Consider the following 15,219-nt stretch of genomic DNA (forward strand, 5'->3'; position numbering starts at 1 on the left):
TTAAATCAGATATTATAGCACATCAGTGCCCTATCACTCACAACAGCTATATCCCACCAAGTCAAATAAAGGACACTGACATTTACAATCCTCCTAAGACAGAAAAGTGGAATTTTAATAGTATGCATGAAATGCTTTCAAAGCATTTCTAATCCCTGTAGTCAACTGTGCACCTGCTCGCACAATGAAATGTATTTAAACTGATAGTAATAAACAAAAAAAAAAATCCCATGTTGAATTTAATAAATAGATATTAACTATCAATCAGAAATAATTTATAAATGAATGTTTAATTGTCCAGTACATAAGGAGAACGGTCAGGTAGCAAGCTTGTGCCTTTAGTGAACAAAAATAAATTTACTGCTTCATTCAGAAAACATGATTAAAACATTAGGAAATTTTATTTTGTATCACAAAATTTGCAATGCCAATTGTGCAGCATGATAGATATAATGTGTTTGGGTATGTGTATATGCGCGCATATTTATGTATTGTATGCATATACACAAATGTTTACAATAATTTCCAATAAAACATAATTCTAGCTTATGTTTTATCTTTAACTGTAACATTGAATTGGTTCTGATGTTTTAATTAATATTCATCAGCTGTTAAAGTACATTAAATAAAATATATTAAACATACAAAATTAAACTAAAATTAGAGACTTTTACAAGTCTAAAAAAACCTTCAAGAAACTTGAAATTTTATAACCACAGTGTAAAATTTTAATTTATCTCAAAGCTTTCTTATTCAAACTAAAAGTACCAAAGACCTTCAGCTTGTATGCTACAAAGGGCTGGCCTAAGGTGTACAAAGTGTAAACAATGATCAGAAATATTTATCCCCTCAAAGTAAAGGGTACACTATAAAATTAATAAAGAACTTGTATTAGGAATATAAGTTTTCAAGAAGCAAAAGAATTTTTTAAAAACTTGGAAAATCATTTACATGTTTAGCTGTCCTTAAAATATTGATCTTTATACAGAAAAAAATTTGTATTGTGGAGAACAGTTATATGTTAAAGTCAATTATAAGATTTGTATGGAGTAAAAAAAAAAATAAATCTAAATGATTTGGCCATCCTTTCCCGTGGATGAGAACATTCTGGAACATTTAAAATGTCATTGGAGGCTGTTCTGTTAAACAGTCTCATATTAAGCTGAGAAAAGCTAAAAGTGCACATTTAAACTTCAATTTTTACATAATTAAATAAGTGCTATGACAACTATTCTTATTTTTCAGCAGATTTTCAGTAGGTAGTAGACAGTTAAATGATCAAAACAAAAGAGGGCTAGCAGGCAAGAGGCAGGAAAGATGACATGTTATACTGGATAATACTTACTCATTTTTGATAACCCATCAGAACTGAACATAATCAATACAGAATATAAGTAAAAAGAAAATGCATAAAATTATTGTCCAATAGGTTGTGCTTTTTAAAATTAAAAATATCTGAATATTAGTCTTTTCTTTGGTTGCAAAGAAACGCAATACACTGGTTTTGTATCTTAATCTAAGGTATCAATAGTTTGTTCTTTTAGTTCAGGATCATGGACTTTTTGACGTTCTCCTTTAGCATAGATAATATTTTTCTACTATAATGTATAAAATTTTCAAGCCTCTCTCCCCACAAAAGAACAATTTCAATTAACTGATTGTCATTGCACACACTACTATAATGTAGTGCTAACAATTATTCAAGCTGTCCTATTTTGCAACAGCTGCATCCAACTGAGATGCCAAATAAAATTTTTCAAATCTGAGTAAAGATGGCCAAATTTAGATTAAATGCTTACAAAATGAAGTTTTCTCAGAAAGAAAGAAAGTTTTGTCTTTATAGTCTGGTTGTAAATTATATAAGAGGGAAAAATCTGAAAATAAACATCACTGCTTGCTTTTAATAAGAGCACATTCAAATAAAAATAATTTGAACCCCAAATCATTCCTGCATTATGCTGACATTTTGTTTAAAAATATGTCATGTGCTATGTACCCACATACATGTATACATAAAAGCAAATATTCCATGATTGTTTTTCTGAGATATTTGTTTTCACCATCTTATTTTAGAAAAATGCATTGTTGCACTGTTGTACACTTCTTATGCTCACCCTCCAACCTGGAATACTTACAGAAATCAAGATCTATACATGATTTTCTGCAATGTAATTCACTTTACCAGCCCACTTCCTTCTCTTGAAAAGGTATATTAATTTAAGTGCAGAAAATGTAGTCCCAGTACTGATAATTTTTCAGAATTCCTCTATGTTTGTTGAAACATTAGGAGTTGCTGGGTTAGAATCTTGGGAAATGGCTGCAACCGTAACAATTCGAGGTGATCCAAGAACCTCAGTAACAGAAGAGTCCAGATCTCCTGAGGTAACAATAGCAAGGGCTGTTCCACCACCTTTTTTATTCTGATGGGTTTTTACATGTTTGGAGAGATGATCACTTCGCATGAACCTTTTAGAACATTCTGGACATTCAAATCTCTTTTCACCTATGGGAGAAAAAAAAACATAGAATGAAACTCTCCCCGTTTATCAATATTCACTAACTTGTAGTATATTGTTGTAGCAACAGGAATACAATTTAGTGATTTTTGGCCTATTCTTCCCTACTCCTTTTAAATTTCAGCTCAGTGCTTTACTATAAGCTTTTACTTACAACTGCCTAGAAATTTTTATACAATTTTAAAAGCCCCTCTCCCCCCATTTTTTCCTGGACATCGTAGCAACAGTCACTGGGGACAATGCACTAATGCTCATTCCATAGTCTTATATTGTGGGTTTTAAGTTTGGCTAACAAATATCACCCATATTCATGGTTATGGTTTCCTTTCCCCTCTGCCAAAGACTGAATGCTGCCATCATAGCTTCTCCAGTCCCAGAATAAGATATGATCCAGCAATAGAACCAAGAATCCTTTGCATGGCAGCATGGAGCACTGCCACTGAGCCATTATACTGCCTAGAACAGTTAATATATTCCTTGAAAGGTCATTAAAATAATATCTAAATTAAAAAATGTTAAGTATATATAGTGCTTCCCCCGGCTATTTTAAGCCCTGAAAGCCCCCCTCCCTTAAGCCTTACCTGGTGGTCTAGAGGGTTTTCAGGGCAGGAACGATCTTCCTACACTCCTGCCCCATGCAGATCACTCACAGGAAATGGCTGCCTTAAGCTCCCGTAGTCTCTCGAGCCATTTCCTGTAAGCGATCTGCACGGGGCAGATGCGTGGGAAGATTGCTCCTGCCCCAAAAACCCGCTAGACCACCAGGTAAGGCTTACGGGGGGGCTTATAGGGCTTAAAATAGCCTGAAAAATGAAAATGTGTTTTTTGATCTAAAGCTGCGAATAAGCGAATTCGTAGATACGGAATTCGCGAATACAGAGGGGGAAGTGTATATCCCCTTAGAATATAAATTAATTATCTCAAGCTTCTGAAAGTTCTACCCAAAACCTCAGACACACTACTCCAGGCTCACTTAGCTCACAGCCTTAAGCTTGACATGTCAGCTCTTCACTGGTTCTTTATATAAAGTGGATATTCTCTAGGCATGGTATGGAATTGAGTCACGGTTAAAGATGGTGTTTAAAGTTATTAAAGATAAGCAAGGTTCCTGGGTAAAAAGATGGCTGACACAGTAACACTGGTGTCGGATAAAATCAGCAGTGGTAGCTAAAGCTCTGGAAAGAAAGTTTAACAAGGTTTATGATAAAATGGAAATGATGTTGCTACCAATGGAATCATTCCATGAGCAGGTGGTAGAGGAGTGAGCAACAGACTGATCTGGAGGATGAAGCTTGCAAGGCCAGTGTAGATGTGGCATATCTGAAGATTATTATGTAGCAACAAGCAGACAAAAATAGATGAGACAGAAAAATCAGATGTACTGATATAACTTTTGGCTGGTGAACATTGCTGAACATATAAATGTAGAGCTGCATGAATTTTTGAAAGTTTGGCTGCTGGACAAGCTCAACTGGGAAAAGAGTTGAATGCCATCACCACTGGTCAAATGCACCAGCTGTGCTTAAAGAGGGAGGAGGGGTCCCTGCCAAGGGTTATCCTTTTGTGTTTTTTGAACTATGTACAGAGAGGGACTATGTTTGGGGTGGTAGAGAGGACAAAACTGCAACACAAGGGCTACTGAGTGCTGTTATTCCAAGACTACTCAATGAGGATGGCCACTCATTTCAGCCCTGTGTGTTCAGGCTATCTGATCTCAACATGTGCTTTTTACAGTAACCTTCTCATCTGCAAGTTGGTTCAAATAGAGCTGTGGAATTTACTTTACCAAACAAAAATCATACAGTCCTAGAGAAACTGACAGTTCAACAGAACCAAGGATGATTGAGCCATGATAGTACTGTACACAGATACTGTACACAGAGCCTCCCCTCTGGATTTCTAGCAAGCCAATGAGACTGCATAAATATAAAGAGGGCCAAAAGTTGCTTGGCCTGAATGATGACCCTTTATTTGATACAGCATTTCTGGAAAGATTAGGTTCTTACCTCAATCATCTTTCTTGTAGATGTGTCTAGTAGTCCTGAACCCACAAGTTGCTTGCAGAATGATAATCATCTTTCAACTCTGCCTCCTTTCCAGCAGGCTTGTTACTGCCCCCTCAGTTTGTACAAAAGCAGTCAAGAACCACTGTAATGGAAGACATCACCAGAAGTAGGGCAACAGGGAGAACTTCCCAACACTATACTTCTGTTCAGATCTAAAACAAATAACGGTATAACAATCAAAATTATACAAAAGTGCATGCAACTGGCACTAACATTTATGATGCTTGTAACTACTCATATGTCTTGCTAAGATGCAGAAACTCAGACTTGCTATTTCTTTTTTTTTTTTTTTCAGCTTAGCTGAGAGATAGAGAAATTCTACACAGACACACAAAGACCAAAGGCAGGCAAAACCCCATCACATGGTGAAGCCTCAGAACTATTAGACACATCTACAAGAAAGATTATTGCGGTAAGAGCCTAATCTTTCTTACTAGTGCAATGTGTCTAGTAGTCCTGAACACTAAGGATGTACCAAAGCAGTCCTCTAAGACTAAGGCGGGACGAATTACTGAGCCTGCCTTTAATATTGAGGATCCAAAACAGCATCCTTCCTGGTTGCCACATCTACTCTACAGAACCTAGTAAAAGAATGAAGAGTTGACCATGTCGCTGCTCTACAAAATCTCCATGAGGGAGTCTGCCCGAATCTCTGCCTATGAGGTAGCCACTCCTCTGATGGAGTGGGGCTTCAACTTGATCAGCGGCTGCTTACCATGGCCTACATACGCAGAGCAAATTGCCATTTTAATCCACATGGAGATCGAGACCTTGGACGCAGACCTGCCTTTCTTAGCATAACTGGTCAGAACAAAAAGATGATCACAAACTCAAAACTCATAGATAACTTCAAGGTAGTGAAGAAGCATTCTCCTGATGTCTAGCAAATGCAATATTTTGTCCTTTTTCTTTGATCCCTTAGGCTGAAAGATGAGCAAACGGACTGCTTGATTGACAAGGAAGGCAGAGACTACTTTCAGTAGAAAGGACGGAAGCGTGAACAAGGAAAGCCCTGCTTCCGTAATCTTAAGAAATGGCTCTTTGCAAGAAAGAGCTTGTAACTCAAGACTTGTCTTACCGATGTAATCACCACCAAGAACACCGTCTTGACCATCAGATCTAAGAGGGAATCCTCCTGTAAGGGCTCATATGGAGCCTTACTGAGACCTTCCAAAACAGTATTAAGGTTCCAGAATGGGAATAGTCGATGCACTGGAGGGTGCAACCTGAGAGCCCCCTTTAAAGAATCACATCTGGGTGAGAGGCCAGAGACACTCTCTTTCCACAAGCTCAGAAGCATGAAATGCCTGTCTGCACTTTCAGAGATCTGACTTGACAGGCAGGGCAGGATTAACGAATAGGCCCAGTAGGTACGAGCCTAGGGCCCGAAATGGTCAGGGAGGCCCGATGAAGGAGGGTATTTTTTTTTCAAACGGCAATGGGCCCCCTCAGCATTGATCGGCAATGCGCCCCCCCAATCGGCAATGCAGGGCCCCCCATCGACGGAAAGTAAGATGAGCAAGGAACGCAGGTAAGAAAGGCAATACCAACTGTAATTTTCCAAGCGGTGCTCCTTGCCCAAAGCTTCCCTCTGACGCAGCTTCCTGTTTCCACCGGGGCGCGTCAGAATGAGGAAGGGGGCCCAGTGTACTTGTGTGCCTAGGGGCCCTCGAAGAATTAATCCTGCCCTGCTGACAAGTCCTTCTCAAGTCTCTTTTTCAAAAATTCCAGGACTACCAAAGATTAGGGCTTGTAAGGGCTCCACATCGATCTTAGAACACCACTGAAAGAAAGTCTTCCAGGTCTTGGCATAGGCTGCCACCATCAAGAGCTTCTTGGCTCTAAGCAGAGTGGAAACAACCACCTACAAGTATCCCTTCCTTACTAGGGCCACCCACTCAAGAGCCATGCTACAAGCTCAAAGTGTTCCAGATTCTCTATGGAGACTGGACCTTGCGTCAAGAGATCCACCTGAACCTTGTGACAAACCTACTGCAGTCCCAAGGTTTTCCACAGGGAAATATAAGAAAGCATACAAACTCCGGTGCAGAAGGGCTGACCAAGTCAGTGCCCAGGACAATAATTTAGCTGACTACCCTGGGACCTGTGAACAAGAAATGGAAATAGAACAGGAAAGCTTTGACTTACCTAAAGCAGTCCCAAAGCCAAGCAAGAAGAATCTGCCTTTCTATTATCCAGTGCCTGTAAGGCAGAAAGCTGACAAACAGTTTCCCCTCCGAGAAACGGCACAACTGAGGAAGGAATGCCCTTCTCCCCACAGAAGCTAAGGGGGTATGGTGCCTTCCCTCAGCTTAAAGCCAGGCTCTTCAGAGAGCAGGGGGGGAGGAGAGAAAGGATTTGCAGGAACAGCAGGATGAGAACAGAGGCAGGAAGTCCAGAATGGGGCTGAACTTGCCTCAGACCCTGCAGGGCAGCTTAATAGCACTGACTGGGAAATGAAGGAAGAGCAGACTGGTAACTTACCTTCAGAATTCTTCCCCCCAGAGCCGATGGTGTTGGAAGATAGTAGTGCTATAGTTGAAAGCTAGCCAGAGGAAATGGAAATAGCTGATTCAACTGTGAGTCTGTGAAAGAGTGGGGTATTTTTTTTTTTTCTTTCTGTGGGAAACTGACTGTGTGCTATCAGAAGAATGTACTTCTGAACTGCAATGTTTCCACATGATAGTTTGCTATGCTCTAAGAAAAGGGACAGTATTTTCCTTTACACGAAACTGTGATTAACTGAGCCAAAACGCTGGATTATAGTTTCAGCCTGGTAAATCCTAAGGCTCCCTGGTTTCAGGACTCCGTGAAAGAGCCCATCTGGGAACTGATGTCATAGCAATTAGCCTGCATGCCTCTGAGAAACGGGGATAAAGACTCCGAGTGCAAACCTGTTCCGTTACAAGTGGTTAAAGTCCAGTCCAGCTGGAGAATGATTTCACTGCTGGAAAACAGCATACACTGTCTCTTGAGTACTTCTAGCAAATGGACTATGTAGCTTATTAGAGCACTGGCTCCACAACGATATTGCTGTCTCCTTCTTAAGGCTACTAGGACCAGTAGCCCAGCAATACTGCTTGATTAAGTACTGCTATGAATGTCTCTCCTGTAGCTCTGACTTAAAGAGTTGTTTATTTCAAATGTTTTACCATCGAACATTATGAAAAGCTAAAGAACTATATTTTGTGCTGGCATCAGGAGATATGCCCAACTGTAAGACTCTAGTACAGAGGACTGTATATGGTTTAGCTAACAAACCCAGAGCAGGTAATTGAGTTCAGGTGAATTGAATGAACCTTTTTTTCTTTTTATATTATTTTCATGCTACCAGGAAAACCTGGATTGCACTATGATCCTGCAGCCAGGGGCTGAATAAAGCTTATGTTTTGTACCGAGGCCATTCTTACAACAGTGTGTTCTTTAAAGTCCTTGGAAATAAGCTAGGATAGGCATTCGCCTAGGGGTGGCCAACTTGAAAGGATACCCTAATTCTAAAGGGACCACACAAGAAGCAAGTAACATGTCACTACCCGGCTGCTCAAGGTGTTCATATAGAGCATGGGTGTGACAACTTTCAATCTGAGGCCTTCGTTTCTCTGTAGGCAAACTAGGTCCACATACCACAGTCTGCGGGACCAATCGGGCGCCACTAGGACAACCATCCCTGGATGACTTGCAATCCTGCAAATGACTCAACCTAGCATGGGACACAGGGGAAACACGTACAAGAGCCCTTCTTCGGCCATGGCTTGACTGAGTCCAACCCTGTGCTTCCGGGCTTGTATCTTTGGCTGTAAAAGCAATCCACCTGTTTGTCGCTGAGGCCATGAGATCCATCAGTGGGTGCCCCTATCGCCGAACAATGGCATCGAACACTTGTGGAGAGAGCAACCACTCCCATGGGTCGAGAATCAGCTGACTGAGATAGTTGACCTGAACATTCTCCACTCCTACAATGTGTGCGGCTAAGAGAGCCTGCAGATGAGTTTCTGCCCACCAAAAGTGGAGCTGAGTCTCTAGACCAGGGTTGTCCAATGTCATCTAGTTGGGTTTTCAGGATTTCACCAATTAATTTGCATGAGATCTATTTGCATGTTTCAAGTTTCAAGTTTATTAAAATTTTGATGTAAACGCAATATCAAATATTTTCAATGCACATAATAATAATAATTTTAGGGGACAAGATAAAACAATTTATACTAATAAACGTACCGTTGATATACATAATATATAGTGATACATAAGGAAAGAGGGGGTGAACTACAATTATTTAAGAAATAGAAAAACATTTAAGGGGAAACATCAGGAGGGTAATTAAAAAATATTTTAAATAAAACTAGGTCTAAGAGTGAATAGGAGAGATTGTGACCTATATACAGATCTGGTTAAATTTAATTGTTTGATCCTAAGATTGTTGATAGAAAAAGTTATCCAATCTATGACTCATATGCATGTTTGTGCCTGCCTGTGCTCAGAAATGCAGCTGGAACAAATGGAGATCTCTGCCTCACAAGCTCTCACTACGAACTTGGTCTTTGGGCTGTCAGTCGGACCTATGTTGGAATAAGCCTCAACCCTTGGAAACTCTCACCATTAAGAGGGAGGACCATGCTACCGGCCTTTTAATCTGGGCCAAGCCAGGAAGGAGCCAAACAGTCTGTGCTTGATCTCCTAATAAATCAGGTATGCGAGCAGCTACTCAGGGGATGGCCTCCGAGCTCCAAAAATATTACAGCAAGCTGGCTAGACAGATGCCCCGCAGTATATCTTGATAGATGGTATATCAAAAACTGAATAAACTTGGAAACTTGGTTCATCCTGCTAGCATCAGATCTCCGCCATACAAGTCTGTGTCGTCTTTTAGGCAGAGGTCCTAACAAGAGAAAACCTCTGGGCATCGAGCTTCCAAATTAAAAATGACAGGAAAAAACCCTGAAAATAATTAAACTGCAGATCAAATCAGAAACACATCTGAGTAACTTGCTTTCAGAAGAAAAACTTGAGGGGGCAGTTCTGGGAAGGAGGTGGAGTGGAAAGATAAGTGATATTAGTCTTCAAGCAACTTGTGGGTTTCAAATGTATAACCCGAGCGTTCAGGACTACAAGACACATTGCACTAGAATAGTTGATATGGAGGTAATGCACTCATGTTAAAACAAGGCTGGTGTGAGAGGGAACTATGGTGTGTGGGGAGGGTATACATGTGACTGCATGGAGACTTGAGGAGGGTGTTCCTTTATTGAATGGAAAGGAAAGCCCTCCCCCCCCCCCCAACACCATTTTTTTTTTTTTTTTGTGGTAACACTTTTTTAGCGAAGTGATAAGAGGCAATCATATATTGAATTGGAAGATTGCCAGGATGAATATGGATGGGAGGATGAACTCATGCAAACAGTCCTTTAATTCACTATATGGAGTTTCAGACTGCAGGGCTTGTTAATAGGTTTTAGCGAAATGCAGCATTTGTTTTCAAGACTATTCTGCCCTGGTTCAGGCCCAACGTAAAACATTTGCCCCGGCGTGCCAGCTGCTGGTGGAGAAATGGGTGAAGTTTGCATTGATGTATCCTGCTAAGTTGAGAACTGACCATGCTGGCCAAGCTAAGTTTTTTGAGACAGTATCTGGGGCTTTGGACTTTACTCAAACCCTTTCGACTGACCCAGTACCCTGACTTTACTATGCTGGTGGGACCTGGATATCGGGGGTTCTCTGAGTCTTCTGCTCCTTACTTGGGTGGCAGTTGAGATTTCTCTCATTCTACCTTCCTCTTGTTTGGTTTGAGGGGAAGTTGTTTCATTGTTGGCTAGTTAGGCAGAGTTGCGGATGTGTGATTTAGTATGGCTGGGGATGTGTAGTCTGTGTGATTCTGTGTGGTGTGAGTGCCGGGTTACTTTTTGTTGACTGAGGGGAGGTGAGCGCCATGAGTTGATCTCTCAAGAGTGGGTGTGGGTGTAGGGTTGGGGATGTGGTGGGAGAGGTGGGGGTGGGGGGTGGACACAGTGTTGGGGTGTGATGATGGCAAGTGAGGCTCTGGGAGGTATGGTATAGTCGAATGTGTGTAGGGGATGAAGTGTTGTAGGGGGCTTGGCGAAGGCTGGGCGCCGGGCCCCCTTTTTGGGTGCGTTTTGCACAAGGGCTGACATATTCCTTTGTTGGGTTTATTGCTGGCTGATATAAAGATAGGCTCTTGGAATGTGGCTGGGATTCATTCCTTTGTCCGTTGCTCAAAGATTTTGCAAATGTTGTGTCGCTAGGGGGTTCATATTGTGGGTATACAAGAAACTTTCACCTTACCGATGCTGAACATAAGAAGCTGCAGCATCAGTGGGTCGGTGAGGTAATTTCTGCATCTGAACGACTCGCAGTACTGGGGTAGCCATTTTGATCAGCAAAGCTTTGCCGATTGCAGTGGTAGCAACTGAACAGGACCCGCAGGGGCGGTTTGTTTTGGCCCATCTTAATATTCAGGGCTCTGATCTGGTGCTGATGAATATCTATGCTAATTTTTTTGACATGCAGTTATTTCAGGATGTTGTGGCGGCCTGTGGGCCTTATATGCACCTCCCCTTGGTGATCCTGGATGATTTTAATGCTGCTATAGATCCTGAGGTAGATAGGACTGGCCCTTCTTCCGCTGGGAATTTACGGGCGGCAAGGGGTCTTGCTTCTTTTCGTATGCTTTTGTACTTGGTAGATGTGGGGTAGATTCATCATCCGTTGGATTCTGATTATACTCATGTTGCCTGAGCGCATCCGTCCATGTCCCGCATAGATTATATTTTGGTGAGGGAGGATGCGTTTTCTAGAGTTTCTAAAGCACATATTGATAGACTGACGCTGTCGGATCATGCTTTGATTTGGATATATAAGAACATAAGAAACGCCTTCGCCGGATCAGACCTAGGTACATCTAGTCCGGCGATCCGCACACGCGGAGGCCCAGTTAGGTGTTCCTTATTGGAGACCCAGATTTCCCGTATCCCCCGATGTGATTTGCAAGAAGGTATGAATCCAACTTGCGCTTGAAACCCAGAACAGTAGTCTCTGCCACAACCTCCTCTGGGAGAGCATTCCAATCACCCACCACTCATTGTGTGAAACAGAACTTCCCGACATTTGTCCTGAACCTGCTGCCGCTCAGTTTCAGGCTATGACCTCTTGTCCGTGTCACATCTGAAAATGTCAGTAATGCTGTTTCCTGGTCAATTTTATCAAATCCTTTTAATATTTTAAAAGTCTCTAACAAATCTCCTCGCAGTCTTCTCTTTTCGAGGGTGAACAGTCCCAGTTTTCTGAGGCGTTCTTTGTAGCTCAAATTCTCCATACCTTTGACTAGTTTCGTGGCTCGCCTCTGAACCCTCTCCAGTAGAGTTATATCCTTCTTAAGGTATGGTGACCAGTGTTGGACACAGTATTCTAAGTGTGGTCTGACCATTGCTCTGTAAAGTGGCATTATGACGTCCTCCGATCTACTCGTGATCCCCTTCTTAATCATGCCCAACATCCTGTTTGCTTTCTTCGCCGCCACCGCACATTTAGCCGATGGCTTTAGGGTTCTGTCTATCAGTACCCCCAAATCCCTTTCTTGTTCGCATTTGGCTAATGTCACACCCAATATCCTATATTCATGTTCTTTGTTATTCTTTCCCAGATGCATTACCTTGCATTTGTCTGCGTTAAAGTTCATCTGCCACTTTATCGCCCACTTTTCCAGCTGGTTCAGATCCTTCTGAAGATCCTCGCAGTCCCTTTGAGAGCCCACCACCCGACATAGTTTTGTATCATCTGCAAACTTGATTATATTGCATGTTGTCTCCTCCTCCAGGTCATTTATAAAAATATTGAACAAGATGGGCCCAAGAACAGAGCCCTGGGGCACGCCGCTAGTCACCTTCTCCCAGTCCGAGAATTTCCCATTTATGCTTACTCTCTGCCTTCTGTTCTCTAATCATTTGCCGATCCATCTGTGCACTTCTCCTCCTATTCCATGACTTAGTAATTTACTCATAAGCCTTGCGTGCGGGACCTTGTCAAATGCTTTCTGGAAGTCCAAGTAAATTATGTCCACTGGTTGTCCATTATCCATGTGTTTGTTCACCTTCTCAAAGAATTGAAGTAAATTTGTCAAACATGACTTCCCTTTCCTGAAGCCGTGTTGACTAGCTCTTATTAGGTTGTGATCTTCCAGATGTTGTACAATGTTATCTTTAATTATTGCTTCAATTATCTTCCCAGGGACCGATGTGAGACTCATAGGTCTGTAGTTTCCCGGTTCACCTCTTGATCCTTTCTTGAAAATTGGGATGACATTTGCTATCCTCCAGTCATCTGGTATATGCCCGGTTCTAATTGACATGTTAGCTAAGGATTGTAATAGTTCCCCAATTTCCACCTTACAGGGAGTATTAGTGGGTGCGGGAGGTAGGAGGTGGCGGTTTCTGGGCCATTTGTATCGGGATTCCAAATTTCAGGCTCTGTTGGTGTCTAAGTGGCAACAGTTTGTGGACAATAATGCACAGCATGTGAATGACTCATTGCTGCTTTGGGAAACGGCCAAGGCAGTACTACGGAGCGAGATCATTGCCTATGTGGCACGCAAACATTGGGAGTATGTGCGGGAGGTGCTTTATTTTGAAAAACAGGTCGAGCAGTGTAAAAAACTTTGAATCCGGACGTGTACGGCAGTGACTCGGCACGATTTGCAGGCTGCCAAGGTGGCCCTTAATTCTAAGGTGCACGAGTACTTTCTTCGGTCGGATTACTACTTTTATAAATTTGGAAATCGCACAGGCTCGCTTGTGTCTTCCGAGGGGAGGTCCTCAGGTATGTAAGGTTTTGCGGCATGAGGGAACTGTGGTTACAGATGGTAAGCGGTTAGGGGCTTTGTTTGCTCAATATTACGAGCGGTTATATCAGACTCGTACAGTCCCTCCAGAACAGATTGAGTCCCATTTGGCTAATTTGAATGTTCCTGTTTTGGGCGCGGAGAACGTACAAGTATTACATGCTCCCCTGGGAGGAGCGGAAATTCAGGAGGCTATTCGGCGGGCCCCTTTGAACAAAGCCCTGAATCCAGATGGTTTGTCAGCTGAATTTTATAAGCTGCTACAGGATCATATTTCTTTATCTTTAGAAGTGTATTTTGCTCAGGTTCCGCAGCGGGGGTCCTTTCCATTACATGCTAATCTTTCTACTATTATTGTTCTGCCGAAACCTGGGAAGGACCCTTCGCTGTTGGAATATTATTACCTATCTCGTTAATCAATTTTAAGGTGAAATTATTGGCTAAGATTCTGGCTCAGCGTTTGGCCCCTCTGTTGCCTGGGATCATTCACATGGATCAGGTGGGCTTTGTTCAGGCCAGGAAGGCGGTTTGGAATGTATGTAGGGTAATGGCTGTACTGGGACATGCGGCTACAAAACATCAGGTTGGGTTGTTGGTGAGTTTGGATGCGTGTAAGGCGTTTGTGTGCATTGGGCTTATTTGTTCAGACTTTTAGAATGTCATGGAATGAGGGGTCCCTTTCTGGATATGGTGTGGGTGTTGTACGAGTCCCCATGGTCTACTGTTTTACTTAATGGGTTATCATCTGATGTTTGAGTTGGGAAGGGGAACGAGAGAGGGATGCTCCTTTTCTCTTTCTACTGTCTTTAGAACCTTTGCTCTGATGGGGGAATTTGGGGAATGCAGGTGGGGAGTAAGTCTGTGACCTGTTTGGTATTTGCGGATGACTTGCTGTTGTATGTTATCGCAGCCCCACCCTTCTATGGCACGTCTGTTGGAGTTGATTCAGCAACATGGGAGGGTTTCCGAGTTCACCTTAAATCTGGACAAATCTGAGGCTTTTGCGGTGGGGGGGTTATGATTTTGAAGACTGCACCTCTCCTTTTCCTTTTAAAAAGGTAACTCATAGAATGAGGTATTTGAGCATTTTCCTTCCCATTAGGGTGGCTGAAGCATATCGTGAAAATTATACTGTATTATTGCAAAAATCTTTGGACTTATTCACTATATGGACACCCTTGCCCTTGAGCCTACGGGGACGTATAGCTCTTTATAAAATGGTGCTGTTACCGAAATGGCTATTTGTCTTTCAGACTTTTCCGCTCTATTTGACTAATAGACACTTGCAACTCTTTCAGGCTGCCTTGCAAAAATTCTTGTGGAACCACCGTAAGCTTCACTGTATGTTTCAACAGTTATTCCGCTCTATCGGGCGTGGGGGAGGTGGGGGGTTGGCTTTACCGGACTTGAGATGATATAATGTTGCTTGTTTGATGAGACATTTAGTAGACTGAACTAAGGATTCTTCCTTTTATATGCCTTTGGAGTTGGAACGGCAAATAGTTGCTCCAGTGCATCTGCTGTTCTATTTGCATTCTAAAACACCTCACCGAATTATGCCAGCTTGCCAACATCTGATTTTGCTTGGCATTGGATTTGTAAGCAACTCCGGTAGGCTCCTTGTTCAATCTGCTTGCTCCCCTTAGCAGGCAATTTGGATTTGGATCCTGATCTGTCCAAGTGTTATCTCCGGGCATGGGGGGGGGGGGGGAGTGTGGATTGCGATTTGTCAGATGCCTGGTCACTGTGGAGGGAGACATGCAATCTCTTATTGAGTTGCATTTGGATA

General features: G+C 42.3%; 1 protein-coding gene across 3 annotated transcripts in view; it reads right to left on the minus strand.

The window, feature by feature from the left end:
- Positions 1 to 377: 377 nt before the first annotated feature.
- Positions 378 to 15,219, minus strand: part of SP4 (Sp4 transcription factor) — a 123,045-nt gene continuing 108,203 nt past the window's right edge. For all 3 annotated transcript variants that reach the window (XM_033930900.1, XM_033930902.1, XM_033930901.1), the window contains exon 6: positions 378 to 2,503. In XM_033930900.1, the coding sequence (XP_033786791.1) occupies positions 2,256 to 2,503 (248 nt within the window). In that variant the 3' untranslated portion in view covers positions 378 to 2,255. The remainder of the gene's footprint in view (positions 2,504 to 15,219) is intronic.

Source organism: Geotrypetes seraphini, chromosome 2 (genome assembly GCF_902459505.1).
Source record: "Geotrypetes seraphini chromosome 2, aGeoSer1.1, whole genome shotgun sequence".
NCBI lineage: Eukaryota > Metazoa > Chordata > Amphibia > Gymnophiona > Dermophiidae > Geotrypetes > Geotrypetes seraphini.